The sequence below is a fragment of the Aotus nancymaae genome, unplaced genomic scaffold (assembly GCF_030222135.1).
Source record: "Aotus nancymaae isolate 86718 unplaced genomic scaffold, 86718_ANA_hifiasm-v0.15.2.pri h1tg000036l, whole genome shotgun sequence".
Lineage (NCBI taxonomy): Eukaryota > Metazoa > Chordata > Mammalia > Primates > Aotidae > Aotus > Aotus nancymaae.
This window is the reverse complement of record NW_026988450.1, coordinates 4,951,123-4,975,635: the sequence shown is the minus strand read 5'-3', so window position 1 is coordinate 4,975,635 and position 24,513 is coordinate 4,951,123. Positions and strand designations below refer to the sequence as shown.

Below are 24,513 nucleotides of genomic sequence, written 5' to 3'. Positions count from 1 at the left end.
TAGCAGTGGAGTTCCCTATTCGTAGTTGGCCCCAGTGTGTGCTCTGGGAGTGAAGTGTGTAAGGGTGCAAAGGGGCAGTTGTTCATGTTAAACACTCAGCTCTGTTCTTGGCTACTGTAGGTAGGTTCTCTATATGTTTCTTTAGCTTTGAAGTGTTCAGTATGCACATTTCTAGAGAATTCCACACTGCCAGGATAACCAGGTATGGAAAAATTATCTCTCTGCTACATGCCAAGATCACCTTTTCTTTTTTAGAAAGTTTAAGTTAAAGGGTACATGTACAAGATACGCAGGTTTGTTACATAGGTACACATGTGCCATGGTGGTTTGCTGCACAAATTATTTCATCACCTAAGTGTTAAGCCCAGCATCCATTAGCTGTTCTTCCTGATGCTGTCTCTCCCCCCGACCCCTCACCCTCTGACAGGCCTCAGTGGGTGCTGTTCCCCCACCCTACCCCCATGTGTCCATATGTTCTCATCATTCAGCACCTACTTATAAGTGAGAATATGCGGTATTTGGTTTCCTGTTCCTCTGTTAGTTTGCTGAGGATAATGGTTTCAAGCTCCATCTATGTCCTTGCAAAGGACATAATCTTATTCTTTTTCATGGCTGCAGTGTATTTCTTTATCATTGGATAAAGAAAAGGTGGCACATATCCAATGGCATCAATGATAGACGGGCATTTAGGATGATTCAGTGTCTTTGCTATTGTGTATAGTGCTGCACTGAACATATGGATGCATGTATCTTTATAATAGAATGATTTATATTCCTTTGGATATACCCAGTATTGGATTGCTGGGTTAAATGATGTTTCTGCCTCTAGGTCTTTGAGGAATCGCCACACTGTCTTCCACAATGGTTGAACTAATTTACACTCCCACCAACAGTGTAAAAGCATTCCTTTTTTTTCCGCAACCTTGCCAGCATCTGTTGTTTTTTGACTTTTTAATAATAGCTATTCTGACTGGTGTGAGATGAAATTAGGCTTTTGCTTTGCATTTCTCTAATCTTTGATGTTGAGCTTTTTTTCATTTTTGTTGGCTGCATATGTGTCTTTTTCTTGTAAATTTAAGTTCCTTGGAGATGCTGGATATTAGATCTTTGTCAGATGGATAGATTGCAAAAATTTTCTTCCATTCTGTAGGTTGTTTGTTCACTGATGATAGTTTATTTTGCTGTGCAGAAGCTCTTTAGTTTAATTAGATCCCATTTGTCAATTTTTGCTTTTATTACAATTGCTTTTGGCTTTTTTTGTCATAAAATCTTTACCTGTGTCTTATGTCCTGAATAGCATTGCCTAGGTTTTCTTCTAGGGTTTTTATAGTTTTGGGTTTTACATTTAGGTCTTTAATCTATCTTGAGTTGATTTCTGTATATGGTGTAAGGAAGGGGTCCCTTTCAGTTTTCTGCATGTGGCTAGCCAAGATTCCCAGCACCATTGGTTAAATAGGGAATCCTTTCTCCATTGCTTGTTTTTGTCAGGTTTGTTGAAGATCAGACTGTTGTAGATGAAGATCACCTTTTCATTTATGGACACAAGGAAATCTTGTTCTGTCAGGATCTAGGTCCATGCCATTTCTTTTTTCTTTTTTCTTTTTTAATTTAAGTTCTGGGGTACATGTGCAGATCTTGCAGGATTGTTACATAGTATACACATGCCTTGGTGGTTTGCTGCATCCATCCCCCCTACATTAGGTATTTCTCCTAATATTATCTCTCCCCAACCTCCCCACCCCCTGCTATTGCTCCCCTAACCCCCCACCCCCCAACAGACCCCAGTGTGTGATGTTCCCCTCCCTGTGTCCATGTGTTCTCATTGCTCAACACCCATTTATGAGTGAGAACATGCGGTGTTTGGTTTTCTGTTCTTGTGTCAGTTTGCTGAGAATGATGGTTTCCAGAGTCATCCATGTCCCTGCAAAGGACATGAACTCATCCTTTTTTATGGCTGCATAGTATTCCATGGTGTGTATGTGCCACATTTTCTTTATCCATTCTATCCTTGATGAGCATATGGGTTGGTTCCAGGTCTTTGCTATTGTAAACAGTGCCGCAGTGAACATATGTGTGCATGTGTCTTTATAATAGAACAATTTATAATCCTTTGGGGTATATACCCAGTAATGGGATTGTTGGGCCAAATGGTATTTGTTTCTAGATCCTTGAGGAATCAATTGCCACACTGTCTTCCACAATCGTTGCACTAATTTACATTCTCACCAACAGTGTAAAAGCATTCCTATTTCTCCACATCCTCTCCAGCATCTATTGTCTCCAGATTTTTTAATGATCGCCATTCTGACTGGCGTGAGATGGTATCTCAATGTGGTTTTGATTTACATTTCTCTAATGACTGGTGATGATGAGCATTTTTTCATGTTTGTTGGCTGCATAAATGTCTTCTTTTGAAAAATGCCTGTTCATATCCTTTGCCCACATTTTGATGAGGTTGGTTTTTTTTTTTCTTGTAAATTTGTTTTAATTCTTTGTAGGTTCTGGATATTAGCCCTTTGTCAGATGGGTAGATGGCAAAAATTTTTTCCATTCTGTTTCACTCTAATGATTGTTTTTCTTTTGCTGTGCAGAAGCTCTGGAGTTTAATTAGTTCCCATTTGTCTATTTTGGCTTTTGTTGCCATTGCTTTTGGTGTTTTAGTCATGAAGTCCTTGCCTATGCCTATGTCTTGAATGGTATTACCTAAGTTTTCTTCTAGGGTTTTTATGGCGTTAGGTCTTACATTTAAATCTTTAATCCATCTGAAGTTAATTTTTGTATAAGGTGTCAGGAAGGGGTCCAGTTTCAGCTTTCTGCACATGGTTAGCCAGTTCTCCCAGTACCATTTATTAAACAGGGAATCCTTTTCCCATTGCTTGTTTTTGTCAGGTTTGTCAAAGATCAGATGGTTGTAGGTGTGTGATGTTACTGGATGATGACTTTCCTTTCCATTGAAAATGTTACCTTGTCCCATTCAAAGTGCTCTGTTATTCCACTCTTCTTACGTAATATTGAAAGATATTTTTTCTATTGTGTTTAGAAAAGGGAATATTTTTAAATGGTTACATAAAGGAGAAAATCGCCAATGGGGAAAAAAAGTGTTGGTATTTCTAAAGTAAAGTGCCAAGTCATAGAATATGCTTACTACATGCAGTCCAATGTAAGGGATTTTAATGTAGTAGTATGTTCATGTTCTTTTTTTCCCCAATCCAGTTATGGATTTTAAGTTTTTACAAATTTCTTTCTATGTGACTTTAGGAAACAACTGAACTTCTTTGAGCCATGGTTTTGTCATTTGAGTGATGCAGATAATTCTTAACCTTTCTCACTACAGGATTTGTGAGAATGTCGTGTATTTTGTATAGTTCTTACGTCATTTTTCCAGTCAATGGAAGCTATTGCTATGCCAACAATATCATTATCTCTAAAGTATAAAAGAGCAAAGTGGAGTATGTATTTTGGAATTTCATGTTTGTCTTTACTTAAAAAGATGCTTTTTTGTAGCTTTTTTGCCCCTGAAAGTAGGTATCATGGAGTTTTTGTATAAATGTAAAATTTTCATGTTGCCCACTGTTAAATTAGGAGCAGGCAATTTTATTATTTTCTATTTTATTCCCAAAGTTAAGGAAATGCCTGGTACCTACTAGATTCTCAGGTGACATTTTTATTGAATGAATTAATTTATTGACCTGTGTTCACACCCCTGGCTAAGTTTACTTTTGTTTTGGTTTACTAAGTTTCTTCTTTTAGGCAAGTTTAATCTGAATCTTATTTCTCATCTGCAAATGGAAACGCTAATAATATGAATGTATTACATGCAATGATAAATGAAGTAATGCATGTAAAACTACTTAGCATGATAAGTGGTATGTAATGAATAACTCAATAAGTATTAGCAATGATTATGATTTATTTTATGTGCCATATACTTAGGATATGTGAAGAAAATAAGAGCATTTGTGGCCATGAAAGCCGTGAACCTCACATTTCCTCACAGGTTACCAGTACTGGTAGACCCATGGGGAGATATGATGCCTTATGTTAATAGTTAGGTTTTTCCCTGTGGTATTCTTCCGTAGACTTTTGGTAACTGACAGTTAATGAGGATGTAGAGAGTGAAGATTCAGAAGAGGCTTTTAAAGATGACTGTCTTCGGACTATAAACAATGGATGAAAACATGGGAAAATGATATTGTCATTAACATCACTTAGGAGCTGTTAAAAATGAGCTAAATGACAGATCAAGTGTGCTTGTATACTGGAGTCAAATTTTAACGTAGATTCTAGAGCCACTGTAATCAAAACTATCCTTGAAATAGTTTAATTTTACCATAGGTTCTAGAGCCACTGTAATCAAAACTATCCTTAAAATAGTTTAAATTGTTCATGAAGTATGTAGACAAACTCATTCTCAAGTAGGTTTATTTTTTTTGGTCAACATTGTTTATGATTGTGGTTTCTTAGGGTGAGGTGTGTGCCTGTCAGATGAAGAGGTTGGTGTTTGTTTAAAGGCGCACAGCTGCTACGGCTTATTGGAGTTTCCCTCAATTTGATTTAAGTATTATGGAAGAGGGGAATTGAACTGAGGTCATCTTTAGTCTTTAATTTCTAAAGTTTCTGATATTGAAAGCAGTGTATTGGTTGTAGATTATGCAACGAAAAAGTTGAACTGTCCCAGATTGAAAGAGATTAAATAGATATTATAGCTAAAAACAATATGATGATCCTGAAATAAATCCTGGATCTGAGAGGAGAAACTACAAGAGTTATTACTGGGGCAGGGGTTGGAATATGAACTGTAGATTAGATAATAATAATGCATCAATGTTAAATTTTATTTGATAAATGTACTTCGGTTATGTAAGAGAAAATTGTTGCTGTTAGGTAAGACATTCTGAAGTATTTATGGATAAAGGGAAATTCTGTAAATTACTCACATGTAGTCCAGGAAAAAATATATCTCTGTGTGTATATGTATGTGGAGAGAGAGCACGTACGGTACGCGCACTGATACAAGTGATAAAACAAATAGAACACAGGTGTTTCATGGTGAGCTGAGTAAGGGGGACACGGGAGTTTTTTGTACTATTCTTGTAATTTTTATTAACTGTGGAATTATATCAAAACAAACGATAATATTCAAAGGAAAACGAGAAAAGAAAAAACAATACAATGATTATTACTTAAGATGTGTTTAGTCTCACAAAAATGATGTGTCTCCTTAGTTCAGACCTTTTCTTATCCCAACAATCCCATTTAAATGTAACCCACATAAAGGCCTCCTTTGATCACGTAAGTCTAGGGTAAGTTCTTCTTCCTGCCCACTCCTTTCTTTTTTTCCTGCGTTTATTACAACTTAACATGTTTACTTTGTTCTTGTTTACTGCTGCTCTCTCATTCAAGACTGTGAACTCCATGAGGACAAAGATTATGTCTGTTTTTTTCCCCACAGAATACCCAGTCCTGGCACATGAGATCAATAAGTGTGTGTTGGATTTGGATGAATGAGTGAATATTCCTTCCCACTTTAGTCACCATACCTTAGCTACTTAATCTCCAAGAAAACAAAATGGCTTCTCTTAAGCTGTAAGATAAAGCCTGTGCTTTTGGATTTGGTATTCATTCACTCATTCATTCGGCAGATCTTTATTTAACACAGTCATCTGATTCCCTACTTATCTCTAGCTTCCTCTTGTTAACATCTCTCAGATCTGCATGACTTTTCTAGGTCTGCACCTTCTGGCCAATCTTCTCTGTCAATCTGTTAAGTGCCTTTCATAATTCCCTGTTACTCCCCACATATTTCTTAGAAAGTATCGCATTGATGATAATTATGCCTGCTTTCCTTGGCTGTAGATACTGCTCCTTTTTCTTTTAGAAAGAGTCTGGCTCTGTCACTTAGGCTGGAGTGCAGTAGTGTGATCCCAGCTCACTGTAACCTTTGCGCCTCCCGGTTCAAGCGATTCTCCTGCCTTAGCCTCCTGAGTAGCTGGCACTACAAACAAGTGCCACCACGCCTGGCTAATTTTTTTGTATTTTTAGTAGAGATGGAGGTTTCGCCATTTTGGCCAGGCTGGTCTCAAATTCCTGATCTCAGATGATCCACCCGCCTCAGCCTCCCAAAGTGCTATTACAGGAGTGAGCCACTGGGCCCGGCTAATACTGCCTTACCCCCTCCCCCATTTTTATATTGTCCATGCCTGGCACTTGTATGTACAAAATCTGTTTTTTTGAGACATTGTGTTGGGTATTGTGTGTATATATCTAAATCTATCTATCTCTCTATATATATACATTCTCACACATGTTACCTTGCTCAATCTATGCTAATACTACAACATGGGGCTATCATTTTATCTAGTAATTGAGGTTCGTGGTATTCCAGGAACTTTATCTTGTTCCCTGCTACATTCTGTGTCTAGCATAGTGCCTGGTACATATGAGGCAATCTAGGAATGAATAACATTCGAACTCACCAATAATCAAAGATGACATGTAAATGTAAAATACTAAAATATTATTGGCAAGTATTTGAAAATATGATAGTGTCAAAGATATAGTGACCTTGTTGACTGGGTACAATGGCTGAGGAGTATAAATTATTAAAAGAAACAAGTTTGTAGCATACTCTAATAGCCTTAAAATATTTGAATGTTTTGACCTAGTAATTTTTCTTCCAGGAATTTATTTTATGGAAATAAATCTAAATACAAGAAAACAATGTGTGTTTATGAGATTAAACAAACAAAAACCCTGGGAGGTAGTAAGTAAATTATGGTGAATTACCAAGTTGGAATACTTTTTAACCATTAGTATTGATGATTATGAAGCATTTGTCGTAGTATGAAAAAATACGATGTGAAGGAAAAGTATATGAATCAGGACAAACTTAAGAGTGCTGTGGTATGGCCTGGGCATGGTGGCTCACGCCTGTAATCCCAGCATATTGGGAGGCCAAGGCAGACAGATCACGAGGTCAGGAGATTGAGACCATCCTGGCTAACACGGTGAAACCCTGTCTGTATTAAAAGTACAAAAAAATTAGCTGGGCATGGTGGCACGTGCCTGTAGTCGCAGCTACTTGAGAGGCTGAGGCAGGAGAATCCCTTGAACCCAGGAGGCAGGTTGTAGTGAGGCGAGATTGCACCACTGCACTCCAGCTTGGGCAATAGAGCGAGACTCCATCTCAGGGAAAAAAAAAGGTGCTATGGTATGAACTCCTCAAAATTTTAGCAACTTAAGATATGCTTTTCTTTCTCATGCCTGTAATGCCTGGCAGGAATTGGCAAAGGACCTTGCTTATTGTTACCCAGGAGCCCAGCTCTGTTACTTTTGGGGGCTCTGTGTCAGCTTCATACTTAACCCTTTAATCTATTGGCTTCCTAGTCAACTTTCTTTTATTCATGAAAAGATTTGGTACTAAACTATAGTATAACAGGAAATATATTTTAGTCTATGTTTGTTGGTAGAACTTTTTAAATAGTGACTTATTTGGGCTAAGGTGGGCTGCATTTATACAATATCTGTATCAGCCATAAATGGCAATGGTAGAAAAGGTGGGTAATCATGGATGAACTGGAGCCTTTCTATTGTCATGAAAATAATGGTGCAGGAAAATATAGGGATTTTCCTTTGAGAATGAGCTGAAGAAATCTTGGGAAACATGTTAAGCATGTGACTTGCAAAGATGGAGAATACTCCTTTGCCAGTGTTCAGTTCTTTATTTTATTTTGAAATTATCTTAGAGCTAGTTTCCAGAAATGCAAATCCTTGCTTTAAGGAAGCTTGTTATTTAATAAGGATGAGGTGAAAAAAGAAACATCGTAATGTTGCAAGGATAGAAGTATATACAGAGAATATAGCCCAGCCAATGAAGTGATTCTTTGTGATTGAGTCTGAAAGAATATGTGTGTGAGGGTAGGGCAGGTGGAAGGAGTGATGGTAGCAGGCAGGGCAAAGAGAATCTTAAACAGGGAGAACTGTCCCATGAAGACTTAGAGACCTTAGCAACTTCATTTGTTCAGGGAGTTTAAGCAGTATGGTATTTGAGAGTGATAAGTTGGGGGACAGGTAGAGGATGATGGTAAGAAGTGATGGAAAGGAAGAGCATATTCTGCTTGCTCTCTTAGGTGTTATTGTAGTGGTTGAAGGCATGAAATGGCAAGAGTTGTACTGCCATTCACTCCTTAACCTATGAAATTACTTAACGCCTTAATTCTTAGTTTCCTTTTCTGTAAAATGAGGATGACAGTAGTATCTATCTTAAAGGATTTTTGTGAAGATGAAATGAAAGTATTTTATTTAATAAAGCATTTAGAATAGTTTCCTGGGATATAATGAATACAAAGTGATAGCTGCTGCCCTAAAAGTCATAATCGTCTTGAGTTTTAAAGCAGCAGAAAAACTTGGATCAATTTAGCATGTAGGAAGATTTCTTAGAAGGCAGCATGGAGGTTGGTGGACTAGTGATTGAGGAGATCGGGTGCAGGTTGAAAACAGGGTTTGATTTAAGAATAGAGAATAGAATATCGTGTCATTAAGTATTCAAGTGTTAGAATTTGCAGGACAGATTTGCTGATGTTTTTATGTCTCGTAGGAAGACAAATCTTGGATACTATGTGGGAGATTGGGTGGAAATAGATTTCTTCAACAAAAGAGAAATAAAAAATGAAAGCAAGGAGGTTTAAGGGGCAGAGAAGTAAGGAACTCAATTTTAGAAACAGTAATATTGAAGAAATGCATATAGGAGATCAGTCTGAATTTGTTGAATTTGAGAGGGATTGGATAGATAGTTTAGGAGAGATTTGGGAGTCAGCAGTCGACAGTGGTGGTAGCTGCAGCTATGGGAGTAAGTGAGCTCTACTACAAAGGTAAGGCGGCTGAGATTCCTCCCAGACTATTTGGAGAGTTAACTTATTATCTGCTAAATACCATATTTTTTCTTTGACTTTCTCCTAATATCCCTGCAATATGGTTGTGCTATATTAATTATCTATTGTTGAGTGAGAAAATTACCATAAACTTGGTTGTTTGAAGCAACGTAAATGTATTATTTTATAGCTTCTGGGCATGGGTTCACTGGGTTCTTTTGAGTCTCTCCAAGACTTCAGTCAAAATGTTGGCTAGGGCTGAGGTCTTGTCTGAGGCTCAACTAAAAAAAGATCTGCTTATGGGCTTGTAGTGGTTGTCAGAATTCAGTTCCTTGAGAAGTTGTCAGACTGAGACGCTTAGCTTCTTGCTGGTTGGCCATCTACAATTCCCTACCAAGTGGGCCTCTCCATATGGCAGCCCACTTCATTAGAGCTGGCAAGAGAGAGTCAGCTGGCAAGACGGGAGTTAAAATCTTAGGTAACAATCGCCTACGTGATACCCCATCACTTTTGGAATATTTTTTTTGGTTAGAAACAGATCACAGGCCCTGCCTACACCTGAGGGTGGGGATTTCACTGGAGTATGAATACAGTAGGTAGATGTGGTATAGATAATAGCTGCTGTCTTAGAGGCTGTACAACAGAGGAAGCTGAAACAGTTGTCCAAGATCATATAATTGCAAGTAATGGGCCCCAAACCAAACCCAAGCTTTCTGATTCCACTGCCTGGATACTTCTTTACCATTATATTTTAAGGAATGAAAAATTGCTGTGGAAATGGCGGTTCTGAGGAATTTATTGGTGACTTTTGTTTGATGCCGTGGAGTGATGTGGGTCGAAGTCATGTGGTTGGTATTATAGTGATATTATAGTGAATGTGTGATAGAAGGGGCTGAGTAGAGATTATTCTTACAAATGGTAATTTTAAAAGGAAGAAAGGAGCAATAGCCATATGTTGTTTCATACTGAATTGTTTCTCTTTATAACCAGACATTTTTCTTTTCCAGTTCTCTGAGTTTAACCAGTAATGCCATTCAGTTGCCAATCTCAAGCAAAGCAAACATAAGCCAGTTTTAATCTACTTTTTAAGAAAAGTGGTAGTCGTTTTCACAGTGCCTGACGGTAAGTCTCAGTTTCTACCTGTATAGAAGAGTTTTTTAATCTAATGCCTTTAAAATAATGATTCTGGAAATCTTAATTTTAAAACCTTATGTGCTTTTTCCTTCTCTAATAATACTCTAAGGCTTATGTGGAAAGAGCATAAGTAAAGGTACCTACTACTTTCTGGGAATTTATTTGTAGTTACCGTCACCAGTTTCATTAATCTTACGAATCTTTTCCTCCCTTTGTTGAAAATAAAATGCTAGATCATGAAATCTGTCCCTTTTATATGTCATTATTTTAAGGTTTTTTCCTTTTTTTTTTTTTTTTTTTTGTTAGACAGGGCCTTTCTCTTTCCCAGGCTCAAGTGCAGTGGCACAGTCATGGCTCACTGCAGTCTTGAACTCTTTGGCTCAAGCCATCCTCCTGCCTCAGCCTCCCAAGTAGCTAGGACCACAGGCATGCGCCACTATGTGTGGCTGATTTTTTAAACATTTTGTACAGACCAGGTGTTGCTATGTTGCCCAGGCTAATCTTAAACTCCTGGCCTCAACTGATCTCCTGCCTTAGCCTCCGAAACTTCTGGGATTGTATATAGGCATGAGCCACTGTGCCTGGTTGTGTATGTCATCCTCATTATACAGATGAAGAAGCTTTATTTTCTAGATGAGGTTTTTCTTTGGACATGTTAATGGCAGAGTTGTTTTGATTTCTAGACCTGGATGCTTGCTACTGTTATGCAAGGTGATATTGACCGTTAAGGTTGTTTACCTGTATACTTTCTACTGTTTTATAAGGTGATGCAACTATTAGGGAGTTTCTTACGGAGGATTTCTAGCTCAGTGTAGAGGTGAAACACAGATCGACAGGCAGCTGATGGAAGGAATTGGGATTCATTTTCCCTAATTTGCAAGTAATGGCTACTCTTAATTTGCGATTAGTAAGTTTAACCTTAATACTAATCTATTTTTTATTATGTTGAGGAAGAATTGGGGGGGGAAAACTGTCAGAGATAAGATGTTTGACCAACTGTTTTATTCTTAATGTCAAACACTATGTGAAATATGCATATAGCAACTTTTACTCTAGCCACTGGCCTTTTACTTCTTGAAAAATCGAACTTTTTTCCTACAGCAGAACAGTTATACTTCTCACTAATCTCATTACTGTTTATTTTTTTAAGCATTGCGTTTACTGAACTATCCAGTTAGCCATCCTAGACATCAGAGCCCGTTTTGATATTTTTGTTGTCTATATAGTAATGCTGTACTGTGTCTTGATGAAAATTTTCATGATTGTAGTTGCATTTGTAAAATTGATCACTTTTCTTGTTTCTTCTAGTCACCATATCAGAGGGTGAGGTATAAGCTCACAGATTCGGATAAGTCATCATGAAGTTATATGTGTTTCTGGTTAACACTGGAACTACTCTAACATTTGACACTGAACTTACAGTGCAAACGTGAGTTGTGTTTCATTTATTCTTTTCAGTGTTGCATTCTGTTTGCATGCAGAAAGTTAAAGAAATATTATTCTCTTGTTTAAAAAGTAGCATCATGGCAAGTCTTAAATCTTTATCCCAGCGTATTTTATACATAATTGTTGTCTTTCTCTAAAATACTGGTTATATTCTTTAAGTTGTTCTTTGTCCTCTTGGCATGAATATAATACTGACAGTAAACACATCTACCCACAAAACAAACTGATATGCATTGTTATAAGTACCTGTAGTCAATCGCTATTCTAAGTTTCACAGGCCATTGTTAAGGGAATTACTGTAAGCTACATAAAACAATATATATCACTTCCATGATTTTTGGTCATTTGTTTTTATTCAGTTTATGAATAAAAGTCAATGGGTTTGTTTTGTTAATGAGAGAAAAATAAGTTTAATGTTTTTAGCTGAATTTAGTGGGGCTCAGGTATCTAATAATTCTCTGGCTTTACAGGACAGGAACGAAATAGAAGTAAATATCATTTCCAATGCTGATTATATTTTTATAGTGGCCATAATAGAAGACCTAATGGCAGGCAATACAGAATAAGTAAATCCGACACTGAAATTATTATAAATATGTGTGAAACCAATAATCTTTGTTGTAAAAATTATGGATTTTTTTTGGAATTAGTTTTCATTAAACTACCTCTATATGAATGATTTTTGGAAGATAGGGATAGGAAGGAATTGTCATATGTGTTAGACTTAATGTAGTTTCTAAAACGTGTGGAGATTTTAACAAAACTTTTGTATTCTGAGGATTTTAATAGCCCTGATAACAGAGCATATTCCTTTGCTATGCTATATAGAGAACTCAAAAATAAAAGTGTCTGCACCTCCATTTCATAGACTCACTTTGAGATAAGACACATGGGTGAATTATTTACCTAAGATCAGCCAGTTGTTATGGAATCTAGTTCATGAAATAGGAAGCTTGTATTTTTTACTACTCTTTTTGGGGAAAGCTTTAGAGCGAAATTCATTAACCTCTAAGGTGTTTTTACATAGTACTACTTGGAAAATAAAGTCATTGGGCAAATATAAATAACTGATTTATTTTATTTCATTTTTTGAAGTGTGGCAGACCTTAAGCATGCCATTCAAAGCAAATACAAGATTGCTATTCAACACCAGGTACTGGTGGTCAATGGAGGAGAATGCATGGCTGCAGATCGAAGAGTGTGTACCTACAGTGCTGGGACGGTAGGTATTCGAGAGTCCTTGCATACAAAGATGCACCACTTTTACATCACATAGGGAACTGGGAACTCAGTGTTCAGAAGTAAGGTTTATTTGCTTCATATATTGAAAGCACTGTGCATATTCAGTATTTATAACATTTTATTTTGATTATTTCTCCTTTTTTTAAAAATATAGGATACAAATCCAATTTTTCTTTTTAACAAAGAAATGATCTTATGTGATCGTCCACCTGCTATTCCTAAAACTACCTTTTCGACAGAAAATGACATGGAAATAAAAGTTGAAGAATCTCTTATGATGCCTGCAGTTTTTCATACCGTTGCTTCAAGGACACAGCTTGCAGTGGTAAGATATAAACACTTATTTTAACTAACTGATTGCTCCTTAAAGCATTCGGATCTAAATAGCACAGTAGTCTAAATTGCATAGAAAGCATGCAAAAAGTTTGACAAACTTTAAAAATGTTTTGTGGTTAATATATCTAGTTTTAAAATTTCTGGATGATACATTGCAAGTTATTCTACTTTGACAATGACAGTATTTAAGAGTGGAAAAGCTATCTTAAATATGATTTGGTCACCTTCTTTCCTAGATAATGCTTCAATTGTAAATATGTTCAATATTACAATAAATAAATGTTCAATAATACAAATAAATAAATGTTCAAATGTAAATAATTACTTTTGAACATTAATTGAGCACCTATATTAGAGGAGATATAGACAAAAAGAGCTTAAATAGCTCTAAAAATGTATGTATTTTTTCCATACTTATGGTTAGTTCCCGGAAAAGAATCAGGTTTCTTTCTAATATATAGCTCTTAACACTGCTACTTGCAGTTCCCAAGGATTCTTTCCCAGTCATTGATTATCCTTTTTAATTTGCTGTTTACCTTCTAGTAATATCATTGACATTAAGCTGTCAGTAGTAAGCTACATTTTTGTTTTAGTAATGGGAAAAATGTGTTAGAATCAATGAAATAATAATAATTACCTTTTGTAAAAATAAAAAGTAACATTACTGAACATTTGCTCTAATTAGTAAAACTCTTAAGAATATATACAGTATATACATTTGTACAACTACCCCCATTTTTCACACAGGATACAGCATTAAAAGGAAATAACCTCATCTGTGTGAAACATATATTTAAGAGTTCAAAAGTGCTTTGAGAGAACAAAATTATTAAAAATATACTTCTGTAAACTGAATTTACGCAATAAAACTTGTAGACTTGTTTTTTGATTCGCTGAAAAGTGTACATACTACATTTTGATAGAGAAAGTATTAAATAAGTTAAAGGATAACTAGGATATATAATTTTCAAGTGATTAGAGAGAAATAAATCGCAATTAAAACTAAATTCAACAAAAGAATGAAAACAAAGTACAAAGAAAAGATAAAATGTCACAAATATATATATCAGGAATTATATTAAATATAATCTGGCATTATTTCTCTTTTAATGCATCCTATTCAAAATATTTTTGAAATACACAAATGAAATGAGAAAGATGATTATTGCTGTTGAGATCCTGAATTAGTAATCTGAGATTCAAATGCCAAGCATTCTGTGTTAGTCTGTTTTCATGCTGCTGATAAAGACATACCTGGTTTAATTGGGCTTACAGTTCCACATGGCTGGAGAGGCCTCAGAATCATGGCAGGAGGCAAAAGGCACTTCTTCTATGGTGTCAGCAAGAGAAAAAGGAGAAAGGTGCAAAAGCAGAAACCCCTGATAAACCCATCAGATCCCGTAAGAATTATTCACTATCATGAGAATAGTGCAGGAAAGACCAGCTCCCATGATTCAGTTACCTCCCCCTGGGTCCCTCCCGAAACATGTTGTAATTCTGGGAGATATAATTCAAGTTGAGATTTGGGTGGGGCATAGCCAAACCATATCATTCCACCCCTTGGCCCTGCTAAATCTCAGGTCCATTTCAATCATGCCTTCCCAACAGTCTCTGAGAGTCTTAACTTATTTCAGTATTATCCCAAAAGTTCACAGTCTAAAGTCTTATCTGAGACAAGGCAAGTCCCTTTTGTCTATGAGTCTGTAAAATCAAAAGCAAGCTAGTTACTTTGTAGATACAATGCAGGTACATGTATTAGGTAAATACAGCTGTTCCAAATGGGAGAAATTGACCAAAACAAAGGGATTACAGATCCCATGCAAGTTCAGAAACCAGCAGGGCAGTCAAACTTTAAAGCTCCAAAATGAGCACCTTTGTCTCCAGGTCTCACATCCGGGTCACACTGATGTGACAGGTGGGTTCCTGTGGTCTTAGGCAGCTCCATCCCTGTGGCTTTGCAGGGTGCAGACTCCCTACTGGCTGCTTTCACAGGCTGGCCTTGAGTGTCTGTGGCTTTTCCAGGCACAGAGTGCAAGCTGTCAATGGATCTACTATTCTGGGGTCTGGAGAATGGTGGCCTTCTCACAGCTCCACTAGGGACTCTATGTGGGGGCTCCCACCCCACATTTCCCTTCCTTACTGCCCTAGCAGAGGTTCTCGCTGAGGGCCCTACCCCTGCATCAAACTTGCCTGGGCATCTAGGCGTTTCCATACATCTTCTTAAATCTAGGCGGAAGTTCCCAATCCTCAGTTCTTGACTTCTTTTCCCCCATAGGCTCAATACCACGTGGAAGCTGCCAAGGCTTGAGGCTTCCACCCTTTAAAGCCACAGCCCGCACCGTACGTTGGTCCCTTTCGGCCACGGCTGGAGTGACTGGGACACAGGGCACCAAGTCCCTAGGCTGTACACAGCATGGGGACCCTGGGGCTGGCCCACGAAACCACATTTTCCTCCAAGGCCTCTGGGCATGTGATGGGAGGAGCTGCGGGGAAGGTCTCTGACGTGGCCTGGAGATGTTTTCCCCATGGTCTTGGGGATTAACATTAGGCTCCTTGCCACTTGTGCAGATTTCTGCAGCTGGCTTAAATTTATCCCCAGAAAGCGGGGCTTTCTCTTCTATCACATTGTCAAGCTGCAAATTTTCTAAACTTTTATGTTATGCTTTCCTTTTAAAACTGAATGCCTTTAACAGTACCCAAGTCACCTCTTGAATGCTTTGCTGCTTAGAAATTTCTTCCACCAGATACCCTAAATCATCTTTCTCAAGTTCAAAGTTCCACCAATCTCTAGGGCAGGGGCAAAATGCCACGAGTCTCTTTGCTAAAACATAATAACAAGAGTCACCTTTGCTCTAGTTCTCAACAAGTTCCTCATCTCCAGCTGAGACCACCTCAGCCTGGACTTTGTTGTCCATATCGCCATCAGCAGCTTTTTGGGCAAAGCCATTCAACAAGTCTCTAGGAAGTTCCAAACTTTCCTACATTTTCCTGTCTTCTTCTGAGCCCTCCAAACTGTTCCAGCCTCTGTGTATTACCCAGTTCTAAAGTTGCTTCCACATTTTTGGGTATCTTTTCAGCAGCGCCCCACTCTAGTACCAGTTTACTATGTTAGACTGTATTCATGCTGCTGATAAATACATACCCAAGACTGGGAAGAAAAAGGTTTATTGTACTTATGATTCCACATGGTTGGAGAGGCATCAGAATAATGGCAGGAGGCAAAACGCACTTCTCACAGGGTGACAGCAAGAGAAAAATGAGGAAGATGCAAAAGTGGAAACCCCTGATAAACCTATCAGATCTCATGACACTTATTCACTGTCATGAGAACAGCTCAGGACAGACCAGCCCCCATGATTCAGTTACCTCCCCCTAGGTCCCTCCCACAACATGTGGAATTCTGGGAGATAAGTTCAAATTGAGATTTGGGTGGGGGCACAGCCAAACCATATCACATTCTAAATATAATTTCCTATTAGGAAAAACAACATGTGTTCTTCAAGAAATTGATTCTATATCTGGGACAGGGAAAATACAAGGTGAGCCTGAAATATCTTGTACCAGAGAGTAAGGAAACAGTGTCCAAAGAACACAAGATACAAATAAGATACTTTGTAAAAAGGGTTCTTTAGATAAAAAGAGATGTGGCAATGCAAAACCTTAGAAATAATGTAGAAATAAACTATATATGCAATATCTAGTGGTGCAGAGCATTCTGAAGATTTCATCCAGGGCAGGATTAAGAGAGAGGAAAGAGGCCGGGCATGGTGGCTCACACCTGTAATTCCAGCACTCTGGAAGGCCAAGGTGGGCAGATCACAATGTCAGGTGTTCGAGACCAGCCTGACCAACATGGTGAAACCCTGTCTCTACTAAAAATACAAAAATTATCTTGGCATGGTGGCACATGCCTGTAATTCCAGCTACTCAGGAGGCTGAGGCAGGAGAATTGCTTGAACCTCAGAGGCAGAGGTTGCAGTGAGCTGAGATTGCACCACTGCACTTCAGCCTGGGCAACAGAGCGTGACTCCATCTCAAAAAAAAAAAAAACAAAAGACAGGAAAGAGTAAAGGATCAAGGTGATAAAGTGAAAACATTTGAAGAACCAATATTCTTGACGGGGGTGTAAGAGGGGCAGAGAAGAACTAAGAACGAATAGTAACTTCATTAATTTAGCAAAAATCTAGAAAGAAAAATAATAGAAACAGTAAGTTAAAGTGAACACTGAAAAAGTAACAAGATTAATGCAGTCCAATATATCAGTTGTTACTCTTAATTTCACCAATTACTTTATTAGAAGATTAATTATATGACACTGCTAAAGACACACAAAACTCACCACATTTGTATCATTCACAGGCAATACAGTTAGATTGCTAAACTGTGAAAAAGACAGGTATGGCCAACATGGTGGCTCACGCCTATAATGCCAGCACTTTGGGAGGCCGAGGTGGGCAGATCACCTGAGGTCAGGAGTTCAAGACCAGCCTGGCCAACATGCTGAAACCCCATCTCTACTAAAAACACAAAACTTAGCCAGGCATGGCATCATGCACCTGTCTACTCGGGAGGCTGAAGTGGGAGGATCACTTGAATGTGAAAGGTGGAGGTTTCAGTGAGCCAAGATCATACCACTGCACTCCATCATGGGCAACAGAGCAAAACTCCATCTCAAAAAATTAAAAGACAGGTATGCACAGAGATAACAGATAAATGCAAACAAAGATAAAAATGAAAATAATACTTGACAAAGTGGGCTTCAAAATGTTAAACAGAAAAACGTGCAATGTAATGATAAAACGTTTAATTTATGAAAACATAATTAAATATGTATTTGCCTGTCAACACAGGCTGAATAATAAGGTAATAACTACTAGAAATTTCAGGGTAACAATAAAACAATGGATGTATATGCCAGTGTCTATAGTAGCATTATTAACCATGATCAAAAGGTGGAATCAAGCTAGATGTTTATTAGTATGTCAGTGCAATCAAAATGTGGAATATACATACAATGGAGTATTTATCAGCCTTAAAAAGGAAGGAAATTGTGATATATGCTACAAAATTGAAGAACCTAGAGAACGTTATGCTAATTATAATAAGCCAGTCACAAATGGACAGAATTGCATGATTCCACTTTCCTACAGCAGGAAGACTCAGACAAAATTAGAATAGTGATTACCAGCAGCTGGGGAACAAAGGAACTATAGAGTTACTGTTTAATAGTGAGTAAAGAAGTTTAAATTTGGGATGATAAAAAATTTCTAGAGATAGTTATGGTTGCACAGTTGAATGTACTTAAAGCTACTGAAGTGTACACATAGAGATGGTTAAAATGGAAAATTTAATATATCTGTTTCATAATCAGAAAGCTTCTGTGGACTTGTATCCTGAAAATAGAGAGTATACTCTTGGTTTTTTAGGAGATAAAATCCAGAAGATCAAAAAAATAATTTATTTGGAACAAAAGGTGCTTATTCTCAAAATGTAAGGATGATTCACTGTTCAGAAATTAATTCTTAAACTAATTTTATCAGTCATTAATACCTTACAGGAGAAAACATACAAATAATTCATCTGTCAGTTAACATCTGTTAACATAATGGATATTGTCCAGAAGAGACATCTGTAAAAATTTGACAGCTGTTTTTAATAAATAGACCTAGAGGGAGACAAAATAAATGTAAAACAGACTTGACTAAAAATATAATCAGCTTTTATTTAATTTTAATTTTTGTAGATTCAGGGGTACATGTTCAGGTTTAATATATGGGTATATTGTATAATGCAGATGTTTGGGCTTCCAGTGTGCTCATTAGCCTAAATAGTGAACATTGTACCCAGTAGATAATTTTTTATTCCTTACCTCCCTTCCTTTGAAATTCCTAGTGTCTGTTGTTTTCCTTTGTATGTCTGTATGCTCGTTGTTTAGCTTCCTCTTATTAGTAAGAACATGCAGTATTTGATTTTCTTTTTCTGAGTTTTTTCACTTAGGATAATGACCTCTAGCTCCATTCATGTTGCTGCAAAAGTCATGATTTTATTCTTTTTTAATGGCTGTGTAGTAGTCCATAGTTTATACATATATACACCACATTTTCCTTATCCAGTCTTCTGTTGTTAACGCATAGGTTGATTCCATGACTTTACTGTTACAAATAGTGCTGTGATAAACATAAAAGTGAGGGGTGTCTTTTTGTAGAACGTTTTCTTTTCCTTGGATAGATACTCAGTAGTGCAATTGCTGGGTCGGTAGGATAGTAGTTCTTTGAGAAATCTCCATACTATTTTCTGTAGAGGTTGTACTAATTTACACTCCCACCAGTGGGAATTAGTACATTCCTTTTTCTCCTCATCTTTACCAACAAGTGTTGTTTTTAGACTTTGCATACCTCTTCTGACTGGTATAAGATGATATCTCATTGTGATTGTAATGTGCATTTCTCTGATGATCAGTGATATTGAACATTTTTCCATATGTTTGTTCGCTGTGTGTGTGTGTGTGTGTGTGTGTGTGTGTGTGTGTTTTGGAGACATCTGGCTCTGTTGGGCTAGAGTATAGCAGTTGATTCACTGCAACTCCCCCTCCTGGGTTTAAGCGATTCTCATGCCTCAACCACCCAAGTAGCTGGGATTATAGGCATCTGCCACCACATTCAGCTAATTTTTGTGTATTTAGTAGAGATGAGGTTTCTCCATGTTGGCCAGGCTGGTCTTGAACTTCTGACCTCAAGTGATCTGCCCACCTCAGCCTCCCAAAGTGCTAAGATTATAGGCCTGAGCCACTGTGTCTGGCCAGTATGCCTTTTGAGAAATGTCTGTTCATGTTCTTTGCCTAGTTTGTTTCTTGGTGAGTTTGAGTGTGGTGGCCCCATCAGAGCTCACTGCAGCCTTGACCTCCTGGGCTCTAGTGATCCTCCTGAGCAGCTCAGGCTATAGGCACACTGTGTCCAGCTGACTTTTGTATTTGTTGTGGAGGTGGGGTTTTGCAGTGTACCTCAGGCTGGTCTTGAACTCTTAGGCTCAAGTGATTCTCCTGCCTTGGCCTCCCAAAGTGCTGTGATTACATGCATGAGCCACTGCACCTGGCTTGCAAACCTACCATTCTGCAACCTGTCATTCTGTAGGTTGTCTTTTTACTCTGTTGTTTTCTTTTGCTGTGCGTAAGCTCTTTGGTTTAATTAGACCAGTTTGTCTATTTTTGTTTTGTTGCATTTGCTTTTGAGGTCTGAATTATAATTCTTTGCTTATACCAATGTCCAGAAGAGTTTTTTTCTAGGATTTTTTATAGTTTCAAGGTTATGTTGAGTAAGTCTTTAATCCATCTTGATTTAATTTTTTTATATCGTCAGAGTTAGGGGTCCAGCTTCATTTTTCTGCCTATGGCTAATTTTCCCAGCACCAGTTATTGAATAGGGTGTCATTTCCCTATTGTATGCTTTTGTCAGGTTTGTCAAAGATTAGTTGATTATACGTCAAAGATCCGTTGATTGTACCTATGTAGCTTTATTTCTGGGTTCTCTGTTCTGTTCCATTAATTTATGTGTTTGTTTTTTTACTAGTACCATGCTGTTTGGGCTACCGTAGCCTTGTAGTATAGTTTGAAGTCAGATACTGTGATGACTCCAGCTTTGTTCTTTTTGCTTAGGATTGCTTTGGCTATTAGGGCCCTATTTCGGTTCCATATGATCTTTAGGATTTTTTTTTTTCTAATTCTGTGAAAAATGACATTGATAATTTGATAGGAGTTGCATTGAGCATTGAATATGTAGATTGGGCAGCATGGTCATTTAAATGATGCTGATTCTTCTAATCCACAAGCATGGGATATTTTTTCATTTGTTTGTGCCATCTATAGTTTTCTTTGTCAGTGTTCTGCAATTCTCCTTGTAGAGAGGTCTCCTTGATTAAATGTATTCTTTGGTATTTGTGTGTGTATGTGTGTGTGTGTGTGTGTGTGTGTGTGTGTGTGTGTGTGTTGTAAATGGGATTTGAGTTCTTGATTTAGTTCTCAACTTGAATGGTATTGGTGTATAGAAATGCTACTGATTTTTGTACAGTGATTCTTTAATCCTGAAACTTTATTGAAGTCATCAAGTCTAGGAGTTTTGAAGGAGACATTAGAGTTTTCTAGGTATGTGAGATTATGTCATCAGCCGACAGAGATCATTTGAATTCCTCTCTTCCAGTTCAGATGCCTTTTCTTTCATTCTCTTGCTCTATTGCTCTGGCTGTGACTTCCAGTACTTTTTTTTTTTTTTTTTAGACGGAGTCTTGCTCTGTTGCCCAGGCTGGAGTGCAGTGGTGCAATCTCGGCTCACTGCAACCACCACCTCCTGGGTTCAAGTGATTCTCCTGTCTCAGCCTCCTGAGTAGCTGAGATTACAGGTGTGCACCACCATGCCTGGATAATTTTTGTGTTTTTAGTAGAGACGAGGTTTCACCATGTTGGCCAGGCTGATCTCAAACTCCTGACCTCAAGTGATCCTCTCGCAAGCTATTTTCGTGCCTCATGAGTGGTTTGGATTACAGGTGTGCACCACCACACCTGGCTAATTTTGTATATTTAGTAGAGTCAGGGTTTCACCATGTCAACCAGGCTGGTCTCAAACTCCTGACCTCAAGTAATCCTCCCTCCTCGGCCTCCCAAAGTGCTGGGATTACAGGCATGAGCCACTGCACCCAGCCTCAGTTCTGTATATATAATAGGAGTGCAGTAGTGAGAGTGGGCATCCTTGTCTTGTTCCAGTTGTTAGGAAGAATAGATAAGCAGCATTTTTTTTTTTTTTTTTTTTTTGAGACCGAGTCTTACTCTGTTGCCCAGGCTGGAGTACAGTGGCATGATCATGGTTTACTGCAGCCTTGACCTTTTGGACTCCAGTGATCTTCCTGCCTCAGCTCTCGAGTAGCGAATACTACAGGTGTACGCCACCATTATCTGGATTATTTTTTAATTTTTTTTTGTGGAGATGGAGTATCACCGTGTTGCCCAGATTAGAATTCCTGGCCTCAGGTGGTCTTCCCACCTTAGCCTACCAAAGTACTGAGATTACAGGTGTAAGCCACCACGCCAAGCCTAAGCAGCTTTTAAATTAGTGAAATGCAAGGGCCATCTTTGCATAAAACAGAAACAATGTGTTCGGTATTTTGAAGCTTTGAGGAAATAAGAAAATGAAATCAGTGAAATAAGTGGTGAAAATGATAAATGAAAAACACTTCTTTTAGGTAATGACATGGTTGCATATTTGGAAAATTAAGGGATTTTAATCAAAACCTCTTGGAGTTTTGGTAAGGTGACTGGATATGTAATAAATATATAAAAATAGAGTTTCTCTGTTCTGACCAGTGCATTGGGATGGAAATAGGAAAAATACTGTAATCTGAACAGCAGCAAAAACTTCAAAATAATATATAAGTTTTTTTTTATAAAAACTTCAAAATATACTTAACAATTTGGCTATATAAAATATTCAGAAACAAAACAAATGAAAGAAATGAAGATAAATGAAGAAATTGTTGTTTCTTAAATGAACAAATGGCCATGAAACAAATGAGAAGACATATCTAATTTTTAATATGATCATAAGCTTATGAACTGTAGTTACAGTCATGATACTTCTTTCGGAGCTTTGGTTTTTGTTTTGTTTGGATCTAAAATGGTCTTCAAATTCTTATGAAAAGGTCAGTGTCCAGAAATGGTTAGAAAGTCTTGAGAAGAATGGAAGCGGTGGGGTTGAATGTATCTTTTCAGATTTATTTATTTATTTACTTACTTACTTACTTACTTACTACTTATATAGAGATGGGGTCTCGCTGTGTTGCTGAGGTTGGTCTCAAACTCCTAGGCTCAAACGATCCTTCGGTTTCAGACTAATGACTGGGATTACCTGTGTGAGCCACCATGCTTGGCCTCTTTTCAGGTTTATAAAACACATTGAGCCACCATGCCTGGCCTCTTTTCAGATTTATAAAACATTCTAAAGCTACTATCACCAAAACAGCAACATGAGTCTAATCAATTCATTACCTGCAGTATTAGAGCTGTTACTACTTCATGGTCCAGGATGTGGTCTCTAAAGTCAGATTTTCTGAGTTTCTATCTGATTACTTCATTTACTTGTGGTGTGACCTTCGACTCAGTTAAACCTTATTAATAAAATTAAAATTAGATTTCTGTTTATTGAGATAATATACATATTGAAAAATGCACAAACCATAATTGTACATCCATTCTTAGTGAATTTTTACAATGAAGATGTAGATAAAAATAGTTTCACCCCAGAAACCGTATTTAAGACTTGTCCCTGTCAGTTTTCATCCTTCCTCTTCATTAATGCTAACCAGTATCTTGACTTCTAAACCATAGATTACTTTGTCTCTTTTTTGAATGTAAATAAATGGAATAGTGTAGTTTTTGTTCTTTTGTGTCTAGCCTCTTTCATGCAATATGATGTTCCTGAGAATGATTCATGCTGTTGCATGTATGCATGGTTTGTATTCATTGCTGCATTGTATTCTGTTGTACAGATATGCCACAGTTTTATTGTTTCCAGTGTTGATCTATTGTGACTAAACCTGCTGCAGATATCCTAGTACATTCTTTTGACTTGTAAACATATCAGAATACTTAAGACAGTGTTAAATCTGTCTTCTCTTCTACTCCTGTAATCTCTTCTGTACCGAAATGACCATAGTTCTTTCAGATTTCATCTTGAAATGGACTCAGTGCTCGTTTTTTTTTTTTTTTTTTACCATATATTACCAGATAATATATGGTTAAAAAAAATTTATTTCTGAACTCATTAAAGGTGAAATAGTTTCTTCAAGATGTCAGGAGAAGTATATTAACTACAAGTTTGAAAATCTTTGTAGGTTCAGATTTTTGAAAGATAATTTCTCCCTATATTATGTCATCTTCAAGATTTTATCACCTGCAATTACTAGGTACTAACCTGTAGCCAACTTCATTTCCACTTCTCTTCTACCCTATAGTGATTTAAGTTTTTGTTTTGTTTTTTGTTCATGGCATTAACTCTTTGAAATCCAGTTATTTTACTAGGCTGTGACCTGGTGTTGATTGATCTATATTTGATATTTTATTAATATCATCTCTTAATTTTCAGATTCAAGTAGTCAGAATTTTTGAATATTGTTCTTGTCCATGTCTTCAGTTCTTTTCTTCATTGATGCCACCTTTTAGCTATCATTTTCATGGTAATTCTATTCATTTCACCTGTCTTGGTTGTTAAAGCCTGATTTAGAGTTCTCTGTATTTCCTCTGTGTTTCATATGTTAAAATTTTTGCTTGTCTTTGAATGAGTAGAATGATTTCTCTATAAGACAGTGTAGGAAAGGGGTAAGATAACACTCCCTGGTGAGCAGGAAGCTGCCCTGGGTCACAGGGGATCCCTAGTTAGAAGCAGAATGTGTGTGTGTGTGTGTGTGTGTGTGTACTTATTCTGTCCTTCTCCTTAGACAAAAT

General features: G+C 37.4%; 1 protein-coding gene across 3 annotated transcripts in view; it reads left to right on the top strand.

Moving 5' to 3' along the window:
• RB1CC1 (RB1 inducible coiled-coil 1) overlaps window positions 1-24,513 on the top strand; it is a 99,792-nt gene that overhangs the window by 17,732 nt on the left and 57,547 nt on the right. For all 3 annotated transcript variants that reach the window (XM_012442916.3, XM_012442914.2, XM_064384179.1), the window contains 4 exons: window positions 9,878-9,992; window positions 11,313-11,433; window positions 12,546-12,672; window positions 12,847-13,017. In XM_012442916.3, the coding sequence (XP_012298339.1) occupies window positions 11,363-11,433; window positions 12,546-12,672; window positions 12,847-13,017 (369 nt within the window). In that variant the 5' untranslated portion in view covers window positions 9,878-9,992; window positions 11,313-11,362. The remainder of the gene's footprint in view (window positions 1-9,877; window positions 9,993-11,312; window positions 11,434-12,545; window positions 12,673-12,846; window positions 13,018-24,513) is intronic.